This window comes from Emys orbicularis, chromosome 4 (assembly GCF_028017835.1).
Source record: "Emys orbicularis isolate rEmyOrb1 chromosome 4, rEmyOrb1.hap1, whole genome shotgun sequence".
NCBI classification, from domain to species: Eukaryota; Metazoa; Chordata; order Testudines; family Emydidae; genus Emys; species Emys orbicularis.
Genome location: NC_088686.1, coordinates 141,406,651 through 141,423,950, shown reverse-complemented (window position 1 = coordinate 141,423,950; position 17,300 = coordinate 141,406,651). Strand labels below are relative to the sequence as shown.

Here is a 17,300-nt window from a genome sequence, read left to right as displayed (position 1 = left end):
TTTATGCAGAAGAAGCTCCGGGTAAGGGACTACAGGCCTGTGCTGGTTTCAGAGAGGGAACCTAGCGGTGATGAGCGCCACATTAGCAGCTGGGCCTTTTAAGGTTATTGCCGCTGCTGTGGAGTTAATGATTTGCGGGATGACGAGGTAGGGATTAAAGACCTTTCCAAGGGTCACTGGTTGGGAGCTCGTGGAAGCTGTGGGTCCACCCCCCACCACACCCCGCTCCACACACACCTTGTTTCACGCCAGGCTTATGCCAGGGAAGATGGTGTCTCTCACGGAGTTTCAGAGTGAGTAAGGGACGCAGCCTCAGGGGGGTTGGTTGTTAACTCGTCAGTGATACTCCGTGAACCCGGGGAACAGCCTGTCTCAGAGGCTGGGGCTTATCTGCTCCGTCCGGTGTGCGATGCTGTGACTGCTGGAGCTCAGAGCCAAGTCTGGGCTGGAGCTGGAGGTTGCTCTGTGGCACCAGTCACAGCAGATCAGGGAGTGAGGCAGAGTGAACTACTGTCCTGCCCCTGCCCCTGCCCCAAGGGCCCTGAGTCTGGTACTGTCCCTGCAAACCCTGATGGGTGTTTGTCAACACCACAGAAACACCATTCCACAGAAGAGGGAAACATGCATTTCACAGCTCTGCAGAACTCATAACTCACCACAACTGGCAGCGTCTGCTCAGATGAGGTCTGGGTCTACAATGCCAAGGCAGGAGGAAGTAGATCAAGGGTGAGCTGGCAGTTCTTGAGGTTGGAGTGGGGGAGCCCAGGACTGGCATAGCAGTGGGCTGTGGGTCAGGATGGAGAGCCACTGGCAGAGCTGGCGGTGGGGAGCTCAGGACTGGAATAGTGGGGGGGAGGGGGCTGTGGGTCAAGACTATGGGGCATTGGCACAGCTGTGGGGTGTGTGGGGAGCTCGGGACTGGAATAGCAGAGGGGGGTGAGGGCCATTGGCAGAGCTGGGTGTGTGGGAGGTTTGCTGAGCACTTGCCTTCCCTTCTCTCAGCACTGTTAGTGAGCGCCAAATCTCCCTGAAGAGGAAAATGAAGTGAGTAACTCATGCCCTGACACACACACAAGGTTTGCAGATGTGTCCTGGGTTTTCAGACCAGTTTCTCATTGCTCTAAACCCCTACGACATCCCATCCTTGTCTGCTGTTTGGCTGAGATAAGTTGGAGAGCCCTGGGCCTGACCCAAAGCCCATTCAAGGCAATGGGAAGACTCTTAGTGAGTCCAGAGCTTTGGCTCAGCTCCATTTTGAAGAGGGAGGAGATTAGGAGGTGACCTCTGCCACATGGAAACCACTTCACAGGTTTTCAGGAAATCGTTTTCCTGTTTTCCAGCTGGCTTAACATCAGACTGTCTCTTTCTCCCTAGATACATATAGGGAGAGAGGCGCTCTGAGGCCAGGGTGATGGGTGAGCTCTCAAAAACCTACCTTAGATAGAAATTGTCTTGACGGGTTTCTAAATATTTGACGCAACCCACAAATTAACCTTCCTTGCTGAGGTGGCGATGCAACGAGGAACCACGGAGTGGATTTGGTGACAGAAGCTGGCACTATCCAACACTTCCTTGGTAGCAATACGTTGTCCTCTGGCTGCTGTGCTCCTAATCGCTGACCCTCCATCTGTTGCAGAGATCGGTGTCGGTCTTGTGGGCTTTGGCCTATTTTTCATCTTTTTTGGGGTGCTCTTGTACTTTGACTCAGTGCTGCTGGCCTTTGGAAACGTGAGTACCTCAAAACCTTGGCCCTCTTCCTTGCCCCTCCTGAGGGCAAAATATAGCACTGGGACAGGGGCCCAGACACGACAACCCCGCTGCAACCAGTCACAGCTCCCATGGTGGAACGTGCCAGCCCTTTGGCCCTGTACAGGTTCCTATTATGAGAGAAACGGGGCTAGTCTCTGTTCAAATCCTGCTCGGGTTGGTGTGAAATAAATTTTCTGCATTTCAGTCCAGCTGTGATGGTGTCCCCTCCTTAATCTCACCACAACTGGTGCTAACTGATCCCCTTGTAGGCAACCTCGAAAGAGAAGCCAAGAATCAAATCACATGGAGACTAAACTACTATCTCCCCTACTGGGGATGGTCCTTCCCAATCAGTGTTGAGACACATGGTGTGGGGGACCCTTGTATGGTGCAGCCCATACTTGTGTGGGGTAAATAGAGCATTTCAGTCTCCAGGGAAGTCAGCCCAGCACCTTTCCTCCCAGGCACTAAAGTCCTTCTAAAAGTTGTCTTGAATTTACAAATAAAAAGAACAAAGGGCTTGTCTACACATGGAAGTTCATTCAGATTCAGGTAGGGTGTAAATTTAAAGTGGATCATCTATTCCTGATTAACTCCAGGGGTGGATGCTTTTATTCCAAAGTAGTTTAATCCATTTCCAGAGTGGATTCAGAATAAGGCACTCTTACTCCGGGATAAGAGCATCCGCGCATGGCGTTAATTAGGAAGAGTTAATCCGGAATAGCTATTCTGGAATAACTCTCCATATAGACGAGCCCTGTAACATGAACACGTTTTCATTCTCATGAAATATCAGAGATGTTTCCTTCTAACACCGAGGGAATCAGCTAGCATCGGAATTCTACCACAGTCAGTGCAATCCTAGTGGGGTTCTACTAGTGAAACTGTAACAACTACAGTGGGGATAATGATACTGACCTCCTTTGATATCTACTAATGAGAAGTGCTGTGTAAAACCTAGGTATTGTTATAACTGAGAGCAGAATTTAGCCCTTCATTCTCTTATCTACTGCATTTCTGTTGCCTGGGATTAGGCAAGAAATGCAAGCCTGTTTCCTTACTGCATTATTACAGTGGCTTATATGCATTGTCCTTTATAACGGTTACATGGATTGCAAAAGCAGGCAAGTAGGATGCTGCGTTAGCGTGATGGAGGGTGCCCAGGTGAGGGGAGAGGGGGATGCCCGTGTCAGCAGATGGGATAGATGAGGGTTCTCTTTGATCACACGGGAAAGAGGAGCTAGAGTTGGCGCCCGATCGGGAATGAATGAAGGGAATGTGTAGACCTTCTCTCCTCTAACAAGTCCTGTGCGACTCCATTTCCTCCGCTTAGCTCCTGTTCCTTTCTGGCTTGGCCATTATCATCGGACTGAGAAGGACTTTCAACTTCTTCTTCCAGAAGGAAAAGCTAAAGGGCACCAGCTTCTTCCTGGGAGGCATTCTCATTGTGCTCCTGAGACAGCCTCTTCTGGGCATGTTGCTGGAGACCTATGGCTTCATCACCCTCTTCAGGTGACTTGTTCGCTACATGCCTTTAGTTTTGGCCTTTGCCGATAGCTTTGCTAGGGTAACTGGCAAAACTCCATAGGTGTAGAGCATTGTGGGTACAAGAGGCTATCTAGGAAACCCCATTCTCATTCCCCTAAGGAATTCCTTAGCAAGCATCCAAAGCTCCCCAGAAAGCCACACAAAAGTCACAGGATCAACTCCCCTGTCGTTTGCAAGGCATTGATTTCAAACACTATGAGCCAGAAGAGATCCTGCCAGGCCCCAAATCCGTACCAAATCCACATGGCCGTTTGTGTGCTGGCAACAATCTGGCAATCAGCTGGATGGACAATATTTCCCAGCTAGTGAAAGCTCACAGGAACTTTTTAGACCTGGGTTTATTTTACCCAGTTATAGATCCTAGGGAAAGTCCTTCCTTGACCCTAAATCAGCCCACTCCCTTCCCCAGCTTCCACTCATTGATTAACAATGATCTTTGTTTTGCTCCAGGAATTTTTTCCCAGTAGTCTTTGGATTTCTGGGAGCTTTGGGAAATATTCCACTGCTGAGCAAGGTAAGCAAGGCTTTGGGGTTGGATTTCATGCAGATTCAGGGGGCTTTGGTTTTGCAAGGTACTGGCGGAAGATCCCAGTAAGGATACTGGACCAAATTCTGAGCTGGTGTAAATTGACAGATCTTTATTGACATTTCCAAAGCTTCACAGATTTACACCCGCTGAGAATTTGGCCCATTCTCCTCTCACACTGGCTTCACATCTCACGTAACTTAATTGATTTCAAATGAGTCACTCCCGATTTACACAGGTGAAAGGGAGAGGAAAATCTGGTCGAAAGAGGCAGTTAAATTTCTGCCCTCGGTTACGCTTGAATTGTTTGAATGTCTGTGTCTCACAGCCATAATTTAACACAGACCTGACCAAGTGCAAGTTTTTAAGAGTTGGGATTTAAAAAAGTCTTCAGATTTGATGTTCCTTCTCATCCAATGTTAATTCTTCCAGAACGTCATTTTGCTCCTGCTCTTCTGCTGTTAGCTGATCTTCCGTCTTCTGTAATGATGCTTCCTAAGTACACCTCTACCCCGATATAACGTTGTCCTTGGGAGCCAAAAAATCTTACCGCGTTATAGGTGAAACCGCGTTATGTCGAACTTGCTTTGATCCGCCGGAGCGCGCAGCCCTGCCCCCCCGGAGCGCTGCTTTACTGCGTTATATCCGAATTTGTGTTATATCGGGTCATGTTATATTGGGGTAGAGGTGTAGCCGTGATTTCTCACATGTTGTACAGCTGTGTCACTCGCTGGAATCTTGTGTGTTTTCCCAGGATCCTTGCATACCACCATAGTTTTTGTCTTGTCCACATTCAACGCTAGACTCTCACTGATATTAGAATTGGTCAAAAAATTGTGAAAAATATTGGCACAATTTTTGTTGAAATTTCACCAGTGTGAACAGTTTTGATCAGCACTAATTCATAGGCAGCAATGTGTATCTGTTCACTAGAGGTCTGGACTGTATCTTCTGTATAGAAAAAAGTCTTAAGCTGTGAATACAGAGTTGCTGAGGAGACGGATTGTACTCAATAGCAAATAGCATCAGGACTTCAACTGGTCATCCCTTGTTACAATGCCAACCACTGTCCTGGGGCAAGTCTGGGAGAGACTGACACTATCCTGGACAAACATTATTGAATTAAGTTTAAAACCTTTGTGGTCCATTTATTCAAAATGCAGTTGTGTCTGGATTATTGTGGGATTGTACGTAACTTCTCTAGAAACCTGACCAATTAAATCTCTGAAAGTATTAGGAACTTCAAAGGGCTTTGGGGACAATCTCTGTGATGTGACTATCCTGGAAAGTACTTGGGAGGAGGGAAATGCAAATTCTCCGCTGTGAAACCAGCCTTTTGAAGCTATGCCCTGGGGAGCGAGACCCCCTGTCTACTGGTTACTTGCTCCTGGAAACTCCAGATCAAAGACCCTTGAACTGTATAACAGATGGACTAAACTTTACCTGAATGGGCTAGTTCTGAGCTGAGGCTGTTACGTACTTGTGACCATAGAGGGTTTTTGAAGGACCATAGAGGTGACCTTTTATGGGGTTTTGAAGGACAAATTAGCTATCACAGCCCATGGCGGAGTTGGGGTGATCGCTGGGAAGCTTTTTAGTATGTATGTAGGTTCCTTTATTGTTTTTAATACATTTTCTCTGTAATGGTTTCATCTTAAGGATAAATCCACTTGCATCACAAGAGCTGTGTGGTAGCTTACCTGTGGGCAGATACACTGTTCTAATGTCTGAAGAGGAAGCAAGGAGGTCTGCTTAAGCAGTCTGTCCTTTGCTGGGAATAGCACAGTGAAGGCAGGGAACTGTTCAGCCTGGGAATACCTCAGTCAGAAGGGAGAGAAATGTGGGGCTCCACCCAAGAAAGGCAACAAGCTGGGAAGCTAGAAGCCTGCCCGTGGGTGCCCTTGCTGAACCTCTAAGGGAAATACAGGCGCAGTTGTGCTGAACAGCAAGTGTCACCATTATGTTCAGCTGGAGTTTACTACCACTGCTAATGAATTGTCATTGTTGCAGCTATTCCAGAAACTAGGAGACACCAGCTCCTTGGTATGACCTGGAAGAGTTTCCAACAGCTAGTGGAGATAACGTCACCTGCTTTAGACACCCGGATCCGTGGGCAGCCGGCTCTCATTGCACAGACACTAATCTGCGGTCTCTCCAAGCCAAGAGCCACCTGGACTGGACATGCTCTTTTATTGTGTGAAGGAAGCCGCTTGGAGCCCACAGATCCTGCTACCAATTAACCCAAAAATCCAAGCCTTGCTATCGGATTGCTCCCAATCGGATAGATCTGGCTGAGATTCTCACCTTCCCATGAGCTACACTGGAATGAATGAGTTTCCCAAGCCAGATGGTTGTGCAAGTTGTTGATTTACTCTTTTGTCATGTCCTCATGAGAGTGAAATTGTATGTGGATTAAAAAGCATGTCTGAGATAATATTGCATCCCAGTCCCATTAGAGCAGTGGTTCCCAAACTTTAACAACCTGTGAACCCTTTTCACTAAAATGTCAAGTCTCACAAACCCCCTCCTAAAAATGAATATTTCCAGGGATTTTCTCCTTTACCTGAGTATAAATTATAAAAGCAGTGATCTTAGAAATATCAAATTTGTTTTTATGACATGCTTATTACGCATTATTTATTATTAATTATTCTTTATCATTATAGTATTTTTATTACATTATGAAAACAGCAACACTCTTCCAAGATCTCACTTTCGTAGCTTGTATCACTTTGAATAAGCCTGTTATAAGACAAGGCTCCTATGTTTCATCAAGGAGTATCAGATGTGAAAGCATGAAGGTATTTAAGAAGCCAACTCAAAGAGTTCTTCCTACACAAGCATTCAGGTCTTGAGCAGTCCAGGCAAACAACGCACGTTACAACAAAGCTTAAACTTGCTCTTCATAATAATTTTAAAAACAATACTAGCTGCCTATTTAATTTTAAAAACAGCAAAAAATATCCACCTCCCTTTCCATTTCGTATAAGGAGTCTTAAAGTTTAACTCTTCTCAGTGTGATAGATCTGCTTGCTTTGATCTGCTTAGTTCTTGGAAGTCCAGGGGCTCCGGGCTGCTGGCCCTGTGCTGCCCAGGGTTCCTAGGGACAACTCTGTCCGCCATTAGGGAATTTTTTCCCGAGAACCCCCTGTAACATTTCGTGAACCACTGCATTAGAGGGACATGCTGCTGTTGACACATTGTTCAGAGCGTGTGGTACGTCCCCATTCTGATGGCTGCTCCATACAGGATAGGAGCCTGCTACAGCTAGGAGGGAGAGGAGTTATTCCTTTAGCTCAAGTTAGCTAGATCAAAACTAGTTCAAGTATGTCTACACATGCTGCAGTCATACCTCCCGATCACAGTGTAGACATACCTTGTATGAGTAGCTCTCAGGAATCATTCTGGACAAAATACCTTATTACAAGCTGCTCTTGTCCTTTTTAAAGGGGGGGGTTGTTTGTTTTTTTCCTGGAGAGGGTCGGGAAGAGCTAGGAAACAGGCTTTCCCCTTGAAGGGCTCTGACAGAAACAAAAATGAATCAGGGAACTTGGAAAGAAGCTGCCAGATTTCAATGGGTGTTTAGCACAAAGCTAAAAACAAAGTCGTGTCTGATGCCTCCATGGTGAGATGGGAAGCGACGCAGAGTGTCTAGGGAGCATGGAGTCCTACAAGGCCAATGAGCATCTCAGACCTGTCTGATTCCTTTTAATCCTGGTTTTGTAATATTTTAAAAATCACTAAGCAGCAGGTGCTAAAACTGCAGTGACTTCACTAATGTTCCTCTCCGGTCTCTGCGTCTTAGCCGTGAAACAGTGAGCTGCGTACTCTGGCCGAGCAATCCAATTGTTTGTGTTGTGCCTTTTGTACAAGCTCAAGGTGCCTTTCTGAACTGGAGTTTGCTCCCATCCAAGTCCGCGGCAAAAGTCCCTCATCACATTAAACTGCAGGATCAGGCCCTGAAAGGGCGTTGCAGCATTCAGTACGAAATAAGGCGAAGTCCCATTCCCTGGGCCAACCCACTGATGGCGCCAGCCCCTTGAGGCTGGATTCTGCACCCCACTGCAGCACGTTGGGGAATTCTCCCAGTGCAGGAGCGACATAGCTTAGGGGCGCGGCGAAAGGGGGAATGACCAGAGTGCTCTGTGCTCCGTCTCTTCTGGGCTGCAGAACCGCCAACAGGCAGCCATGCAAGGAGGCCTTAAAGGCTGAGGGCTGCTCTAACTTATTGCAGAGGTCATGTGCGCCTCTGGAGCAGCCTAGGATCTGGGAGGTACAAAGAGGTTATAAAGCTCCCCTGCTGCTCCCCCTGCCTGGACTGCTCTTCCCAAGAGGCATGGCCCGGAATCTGCCCCTTAGAATGCCGCCGCTCTGAGAGAGGGCAGGGGAGGTTATGAAAATTCCTGTTAAGCCCCATTAACATTTCATGACCTGATCCAGGGAGAGTAAATTACCCTTTTCGTGTGCAATGGCCATGAGAAACCAAATGATATTTGGGGCCATTAATTGCAGAGGGGTAAGCAGGTGGTTGCGGAGGAGAGCACAGCAATAGACCGATGATTACTTCCGATAATTATCTCTCGTTTTTTAAAGACCATTCTGCTGCCAAACAGGAGAAAATTGAGCGAGGAGGAATGTACTGTATTGGAAGCCCAGATGCCAAGCAGATAGCTCATGGCTGATCTATTGAGAAGTAGGGCATGTTCTTTTCAGTCTACCGCTGGCTGCAGGAGCGTGAGCTGCCTTTGCTATGATTAAGCACTAAAGGACTTCAGAAACAATGGGGCCTCTCCGGAGCCCTCATCGAAGCTGGAGGCCACGGATCTGACTGAGGACACTCGGGGAAGCAGGAGGAGTGAACCCATCCTGTCTTGTATGAGGCAGGTTCCGCAGACAGTGATGCAACAATGCTGCATGGGGAAAAGGACAGGCAGAGCGCTAAGCTGCTGCCAGAACAAGGCCATATCCACAGCTGGTGTAATTCTGCACGGATCCGTTGGAAGTCAATGGAGCGATGCCGACATACAACAGCTGAGAATCTGGCCCTGTTACCTTGCATTATAACACACCTATGATCACAAGATCACTTCCTTGGCTGAATGTTCTGACCGCTGGCTTTGGGCTCAGCCTTGTCTTTCCTAAAGCCCTGGCCTGGCTTCCTGTTGGCTGTTCTGCAGCCCGAAAAGCTGGAGCACTGAGCACTCTGGTCATTCCCCCTCCCATCCTGTTCTTATGCAAAGGGCTGCACAAGCCTTGTGTTGCACCAGCGTGGGGGCGGGGGGGGGGAATTGCACGAGGCACTGTGGTGGGGGCCAGCAGGGTACAAAGTGGATGGTCATGAGCTAGGAAGCTGTTTGCTTCCAGCACCCCCAGGTCAAGCCCAGCCTGGTTGCATAGGGACAGAAAGCAGCTACATGTCAGACCACTGTTTGGTGGCCCCTGTGCGGAATGAGTGTGTTGGGTCTCAGCCCAGTTCCCGCTGGGCGGGCATCTCCATCACAAAAAATAGCAACCCTAGGGCTCTCTCAGCAAAGAGGCAGCTGAATATTGAAGCGAACAGGGGGACTTAACAGCCCTCTTTTGGCAAGGTGCCATGGAGGACCGAAGGAGCAGGCGCTCTCCCATCTCTTGCTCTGGAGGGCGCATTCTTACCTACCCTAGCTCTAAGGAGGCCACCAAGCCAGTCCTGCTGACCCCCTTCCTGCAGGTGACAGTCACATCAACTTGTCCTGTGATTGGCAAGAGCAGGGCACATAGAGGTGGGCAACTCTCACTCCCTGGCCAGAGCCAAAACGGGTCCACTTGGCATCGCCTCTGTGCGGTGGGTCCCTCCTGAATCCCCCTGCAGCACTGACAGCAGCTTCACATCCAGGGTCAACTCCCGGGACTTGCCCCAGTAAGCCCTGTGTATGGGCTACTAGACTTGTCCCCCGCCCAGTGGCTAATGGAGCAGCACACCTCTGTGGTTCTACAGCTGTGCAATATCTCTATGTAGCTAGTTAGCTGCTGAATTCCTCCAGGGCCATTCCTGGGGAAGCCTTGGGCATGGTGTGGTGGGAGCGTCCGGTTATGGGCAGCTCAGCTGGTTTCCTAGGGAGCCTCTCACTAGAGCTTGCTCTTCCCCCGAGTGCCCTGTTAAAAGACTCGTATTCATTAAGTGCATCTCCTTGAGAAAGAAGAACATGGATGAGGGACCTGGACTGACTCAACTCATTGTGATGCAGGCCCTCTGGAGACTGTCCTGGGGGTCGGCAGGCCATGGCGAATGGTATTGGTTTGTGGGAGCATATCGTTTAATAGCAAGGCCGTCCACAATGGTGCTTCTGCCTCCTTACTCGGAGGTCACTGGAGGTTCTTTGCTTTGCTTCTTGTGGCCTCGTTAGTGCTAAGGCCACTTCCGCCCTATTTTGAGGATTAAAGTGATGCCCAAGCGCTGTGCCAGCTCTCTGAACTGGTGAATTTTTTAGCCCATGTCTCTTTATCCCGTAGGTTTCTTTAAATAACAAGCTTTAGTTTGAAGCCTTTAGCTCCTGCCACTGCTGGCTGTAGCCGCGCTCTCTGGCTCCCAGGGGCTGTCCAGCTCTGAGAATAACATGGGGAGTGAAGCTGTTGGGGTGTTTTCCACCCAGCCGTGGTTTCGCTGCAGAACGCAGAAACTTTGCAAAGCAGGGTGAGTGAGTGTCGGCGCCTCTTCCGACTTGACACATGTTTGGGGAAGAAGGTTTTGAAATTGCTGGAACAGCCCGTTGTGACATTCTACAAACCAGGACGTTATGCCAGCCAGGGCCGGCTCCAGGGTTTTGGCCACCCCAAGCAGCCAAAAAAAAAAAAAAAAGCCGCGATCGCGATCTGCGGCGGCAATTTGGCAGAAGGTCCTTCGCTCCGAGCAGGAGTGAGGCACCGTCCGCCGAATTGCTGCCGAATAGCTGGACGTGCCGCCCCTCTCCGGAGTGGCCGCCCCAAGCACCTGCTTGCCAGGCTGGTGCCTGGAGCCAGCCCTGATGCCAGCATAGCTACATTGGTATAGCCTCTGTAGTATAGATGTACCCTCAGTGAAAAGGAAAAGAGTTTAAGAAGGGGAGGGGGGCAGTTCCCAGCTGGTATAAATCAGTGTAGCCTTGTTGAAGTCAATAGAATTAGGCCAATTTATACCAGCTGATGATCCTGCCCAGAGAGGGGCAAGTTGCATTCTTTTGTTTAAAGTGGTGTATAGTAAAGTTGCACGTCACAGCAACAAGCAATCAAGAGAAAAGGATAAGTGGCAATTTTCTGAAGTGAAATGGCTGGGGGGCGGGGGAAAGTAGAGGTGGGTCCAAGCCTTGCTGACATCACAACCAGCTCCTATAATAAGGGGAAGAGGTTTATACTGAAGATGAGAGAGATCCAGCCAGCCAGGGCAGCTGCTCACCTATTTGTAAGGGACCGGAGTGGGGAGAAGGGTCTCATCAGTTGCCTCCCTCACTCTGCACACGAAGGCCCACGAGCAGCAGAGGTAAGTGGAGGACAAGATCACGTAAGATCTAAGCTGTGGTTCGTTTTTCATTTCTCCCCTGCTGAAAACGTGGGTTCGCTTTTCATGGAAACTTTTTAAATTGAAACCCAAATGTCCTGTTTTGCGGGGAGGGGTATGTTTAATTTTGGTCAAGGAAAGAGACAGATTTTAAATGGTCAAACTAATCATCATCATCATCAAATAGAATATGATCATGCTTTGTGCTTTGGTAGTAAAAGGACCCCAAGCTCTCGAGGAGTTAGACACTGTTTGATCACTAGGGTTTTCCCAGGCAGCGAAATGGTTTTCCGCACCATTTTACAGATGGGGAAACTGAGGCACAGAGAAGGGAAGCAACTCTCCTCAAGATCACCCAAGACTGCTGCTAACACCAGTTCTGTTGCACCGGTGGAAGCAACACTGAGCATGTACATAGCCCAGGCTCCCGCCAGCATTTTAAACACCGCGTGTTCTAACCCGGTTCAAAATAGGGCTAGTCAAAATGGAACTTAAAACACTGGCAGCAGCAGGGGGCACATCTCCAGTAGGGCTCCCTATGTTGCTACCACTAATGGATATGAATTGGTGTTAGCAAAAAATGGGATTTTTTGTTCAAAATGTCCCTAATATAGACCAGGCTAAAATGAGCTGGGGGCGGAATTTTGGGCTCCTGGCTCCCAGCCTTGTGCTGCGCTGGTTTGTCACAAGAGAATGTTTTGCCCCATAATCATGAAATGGCTTTTTGACCATGCCATGCGGAGCAATTTGGGTCTAAAACTACACAGTGTGTGTGAAATCCTGGCTCCATCAAAGTCAATGGCAAAACTCCCATTGACTTCCGTGAGGCCAAGATTTCACCCTTTAATGTCTCCCTTATCTGCATGACCACTTACTCTTACTCATCAACTATTTAAAGTAGCTAGAAAAGGAATTTTGCAGGGACTGTCAGTCCAACAAATGTTCTCCACATTTAGAGAGAGAGAGAGAGAGAGAGAGAGAGAGAGTGTGTTGCTGAGTGGAAAAATGATCATATACGCCTGTGTTTCTTATGTTTTCTCAAGAACTCCAAAGACCTGGAAAGGAATAAAATCATTCAATTTAATTTAATTTTAGAATGTCCCTGCATAGGAAGAAACTGTCCTAATTACCCTGTGTTTCAAGGCTTTTATTTTTTAGTAATAAATGGCCGTGTTCGGATCTGCCCTACGTGTGCACTTTGAGCTAATGCAGCATCCTTTTTCTTTAGAAGATAGGGACGGTTTCCTGGAATTGATTAAAAGCCGGTTTGTCGTCTTGTAAGATGCAAGGGAACAAATGAAAAGGGTGAACAGCCCTGTTCGTTCCAGATGTTCTGTTTAGAGAGATACGGATATAAAATATCAGCCGGTTGCTGTGACCCATAGCAGGTGACAGACCAAAGTGTCCCAATCTGCCAGGAGAAATTGCAGTGTTAGCCTGCTGCAGTTAACCTGGGGACTCCTTAAGATGAGCACATTAACTCCATTAACAGAGCACAGTGAAGGGTCCAAGGACAGACGAGAATTCTTTGTGCAGTTTAGTTAAGGGTCCTTATTGCCAACAAAGAGTGCGGGATTGGCAGCCCTGGAGATGATTCTCTTTATTTATGATTTGTGTTGCAGTAGCGCCTAGAAACCCCCATCCTGGCCCTGGACCAATTGTGTAAGGTGGTGGATAAACACAGAACAAAAAGATAGTCCCTGCTCCAGGGAGCTCACAATCTAAGATGAGATGACAGTTGGAGACAGACAGATAGGGGAGCATAAGAAACCGACAGAATGGGCCTGATTTTTCAGAGGCGCCAATTCACCAACAGCTCCCGCTGGCTTCACGTAGGGCTCTGGGTGCTCAGGGCTTCTGAGGGTCAGGCCCAGAAGTTCGTCAGCTACAAAACAGGCACAGGAACGCAAGCTTCCCCCGCTCCCCAGGAACGAGCCTCAATTCTGAGCAGCAGGCGCCGCTTCCCAGCTCTGCCACTCCCTGGGCGCCCTTGGTCTCTCTGTGCCTCAGTTCTCCCTCAGTAACATGGAAATAACAGCACTGCCCTACCTCACAGGGGCGTTGTGAGGTTAATTACATCAAGGCTGCGAGGCGTTCAGATCCTACCATTATGGGGGCCAGACAAGTACCTCAGCTCAAGAGACACAGGCAGGATTCGAATTCATGACCTAGACGTGAAAGGCGTCCTGGGTAAAGTTCTCAAAAGCGTGTCAGTCCCATTTCCAAAAGCAGCTTCGGCCCCCCATGAGCCTAGGCCTGACTCAGTGAAAGTCAGCGGGTCTGGTATGTCCCAAGGGACTTCTAAAAATGGGCCTGAGACTTCCCCATCTCCTTTTCCTCCTCTCTCCTCACCACCTCTCGTTTCAGCAGGGAGCCTTTTGTAGCTGCCCTTGGCATTAATCTGCTGCAATACTGACCCCACCTGCAGGGACAGGGGTGGTTTTTGATGTGTCTTTGGCTGGGCCTGCTTGCTGAGCTCCGCTTTCATCTGCCCATATTGATCCCCTTGCTCAAAGGCTCCGTGCGCTGTTAGCCACCCCCTGTAGCCTCTATCTCCACTCCTGTAGCTGCTGGCAGGTGGATGAAAGGGAGGGGGCTGGCTGTCCTGCCACCTTCGTCCCTGTTTTGCTTTGTATCCCATTAAAACCCCTCTGTAAGGACCGATCCCGCGCGCAGGTCCCGTGCATCGTGTGCTTCACTTTGTGCCGGTGAGCAGCCCCATTAATTTTGGTGGGAGACAGATGGGGGGAATGACGGGTGTCTGAACTCTATAGTCTACCCACAATTCCCTGCAAAAGGGGTGAGGGAGCCATTTTAAATTGTAGTCAGCTGAGCTTGCTACTTCCAGCAGAGTCAATATGCAGTGACTCCACTGCAGAGCATAGAGCCACCCTGGGTTTGTATCTGTGTCACCGAGAGCAGGCGATATCCCAGAGACTCTCCCTTTAAAGAGCAGAACATTCCTGGAGACTGGAAACCATCTGACCGATTGTTGTTACTTTCTTCTTCCTTCCTCTGTGTTCTCTCCCCCGTTGTCTGATATTTCAGGTCTGGGCCAGCCCGGGATGAATCCTTTCAGCTCCATGCTCCTGCTTCTCTTCTTCTCCAATGCTCCGTTTGGGGAACCCGCAGAAAGATCTTTCCCCCTCTGGAGCCCTCGACACACAGGTAGCGCGATTGCCCGTGGAGATCCTGCATTGAAAGCCACTCGCTTGGAATCGAAAGGGTCATGTTTCCCAAAGAGGTTGTGTGAGCTTGGTGCATAGCCCCGGCACCTCTAGGCTTGGCGCATCAGTTCTGAAAGTAAAAATATTGCTTGAGCCCAGGGACCTCTTTCATTACAAATTAAGCACTGCTGGTTGTTAACTGATGCCTTGAGGCCAGGAGCCCCTTGTGCCAGGCGCTGTACAAACACAGAACAGAGAGACAGTCCCTGCCCCAAACAGCTTCCACGCTTTTAAAAAATTACAAATGTTTGTATTTGGTCGGGTGTAGCTGCGCAGGCTGCCCTCAGTCAAAATGAATCTGATTTTCAGAGGTGCTGAGCACCCACAACTCTCGTGAAAGTCAAGGGGAGCTGCGGGTGCTCAGCACCCCCCGAAAAACAACCCCCCAAGGGCTACATTTTCAGAAGAGCTCAGGGCAAGATTTTCAAATGCTCAGGGCTCCCACAGTCGGGGCCCGACTTTTCCGAAGCGCTCAGCACATTGGATTCAGAGCAGGGTCCGTATTCAAGTGCCCGTGAGCTCTTGGGGACAGAGACTGTGGGTCTGTACAGCACCTAGCACAATGGGGCCCTGATCGTGGCTGGTCCTTTGGCATTTCTGTAATCAACACCATTGAGTCATAATAAATGGGAGCTGAGCTCTTCTGAAAACCCTTGGGGCATCTTATGAAGGCTCTGTGAACCCTCTCCCTGTTCTGGGCCCTGGGCGCTCCACCGCTAACTCGTGCATTGCTAAATTTCCAAAGCTTGACGGGTGAATGTGGGGAGCAGGATGGAGAGGGGGCAAAGAGAAGGAGTTGGGGGAAATGTGGGGGTAAGATTATGGCAGGCCCTGGACGATAACAGGCAGCCTGTGAATTCTTTACTATTTATTTGTTTGGATTGCGGTGGTGCATAGGAGCTTCAGCCACGCACCAGGACCTCATGTGCTGGGTGCAGTGCAAACACAGAACAAAAAGACAGACTCTGCCCCAAAGACACTGCCTGCCACTTGCCACTGGTGAGTCTGACACTGACCACTTTCCCTCCTCAACTCCTTCTGCGCCTTTCTCTGTAGGTGACCATTTCAAATACCTGGCCAGCCCGGCCCACTGGGATCAAGCCATTCCTTGCTCGGAAAGCAAGCCCAGCCCTGGGAAGGCAGAACCGAGATCCACGCCGCCCCTGCTGTGCAAGCCGCAGGAGGACAGCCAGGTCCAGCTGGGGCAAGGGATCCATCCAGCCAGGAGCAGAGCCATCTCTGTCCCCAAGGGCTCACTGCTCGTGGAGCGGGAGAAGGATCTCTCCGCCTACAACTGGAACTCGTTCGGCTTGAGATACGGCAAGAGGCAAGCAGACACCGGGGAAGCCAAGGTGAAAATATTGTGAAGCCAAGGAGCAGCTGGAGCTGGGGGTAAGGGTGGGGGGAGGGGGGTGGGTGAATCAATTGCAGCAAGTGACGTAGCTTTACAATGGATTCTCAAGCATTCTCTGCTTTCTGTCCTAAGGGTGCAGGAGGAAGGCATGGGGTGGGATGGAGGGGGTGGGAGGATATGCAGCACGGCCACAACTTTCCAGAGGGATTGGGAGAGTTTCTGTTTGGGGGGAGGGAGTCAATCTGAAATACCTCAGGCCTGGTTTTCAGTGGGGGCCAAGCACTCACAGTTCCCATTGACTTCAGTTTGATTTGTGGGGTGCGCAGCATCTGCGAAAACCAGCCCCAAATTGTCATAGGTGTCGCTAGCCTCGGTTTGCCAGAAGCCAGAATGGGCGACGGGATGGATCACTTGATGATTACCTGTTCTGTTTGTTCCCTCTGAAGCCCCTGGCATTGGCCAATGTCAGTAGACAGGATTCTGGGCTAGATGGAGCATTAGTCTGACCCAGTATGGCCGTTCTTATGAGTTTGGGCACTTAAAAAATGGAGGATCTGCAAATCAGAGGGCACTTCTGAAAATGCTGGCCCCAGAGGCACATGTGACCGCAAGGCTGAAATCCGTATGAAATCGGTATAGATGGTACTGCATGGGTAGTTTCTGTAAAGGCTCAAGTGTAGGAACATCCTTGCCCAAGAGTCTGATCTGCTCAGACCACAGGGCCTCTTTCTCTCTCTCCTCACCCAGGGCCTGATTCTGAGAAACAGCGACACAGGAAACTGGCCAGTTCTGTAGAGTTCTGAGCATGACGTTTTCAACAGAGGAAGGACCCCTGTGGGTCACCCAGATCTCACATTTGGACAGTGAAATCGAACCAGGCCCATACATGCCAACAGGAGGGCCCACAGGGGGACTTGGTTTAAATGTTCCATTGTGGAGCCCACTTCCAGCCCTGAATGTGCAGCGTGCTTTTGCATCTATTCTCCCCTTGACTCAGGTGTCTGGCTGGTTGACTAGCCTCCTCCATCCCCTGTATCTGAACCAGTCCACACCTGCTGGGAGTCTCAAACTTTTCCATTGCGTGGCCCACATCTTAGAAGAGAGAGAGAGAGTGCCTCCTGATCTCGTTGCGTCCCATCCCATTTGCGATTCTGCAGACCTCTTCCCGCCCTGTTCGTAGGAACACAGGGATTGCCAGACTGAATCGGACCAGGGTCCATCTAGCTCACTACGCTGTCTCTGATGCTTCAGAGGAAGGTGTAAGAAACCTTGCCACAGGCTGATGTGGAATAATCTGCCCCCCATAGTAGGTCTCTAACAGTTGAGAGGAGGTTGGTTTAAGCCCTTAAGCATGAGGTTTAATGTCCCTTCCAAAACTGTTAGCCT

At 49.5% G+C, this 17,300-nt stretch overlaps 2 protein-coding genes across 2 annotated transcripts; both read left to right on the top strand.

Moving 5' to 3' along the window:
* Positions 1-268: 268 nt before the first annotated feature.
* On the top strand, positions 269-5,872 carry GOLT1A (golgi transport 1A). Its single transcript, XM_065404337.1, has 5 exons — positions 269-293; positions 1,637-1,728; positions 3,083-3,261; positions 3,748-3,811; positions 5,834-5,872. Exons 1-5 carry the CDS (start codon positions 269-271, stop codon positions 5,870-5,872), a joined length of 399 nt encoding a protein of 132 aa, XP_065260409.1.
* Positions 5,873-14,398: 8,526 nt separating this feature from the next.
* Positions 14,399-15,927, top strand: KISS1 (KiSS-1 metastasis suppressor). The gene is made up of 2 exons (XM_065404543.1): positions 14,399-14,501; positions 15,617-15,927. Exons 1-2 carry the CDS (start codon positions 14,399-14,401, stop codon positions 15,925-15,927), a joined length of 414 nt encoding a protein of 137 aa, XP_065260615.1.
* The last annotated feature ends 1,373 nt before the right edge of the window (positions 15,928-17,300 follow it).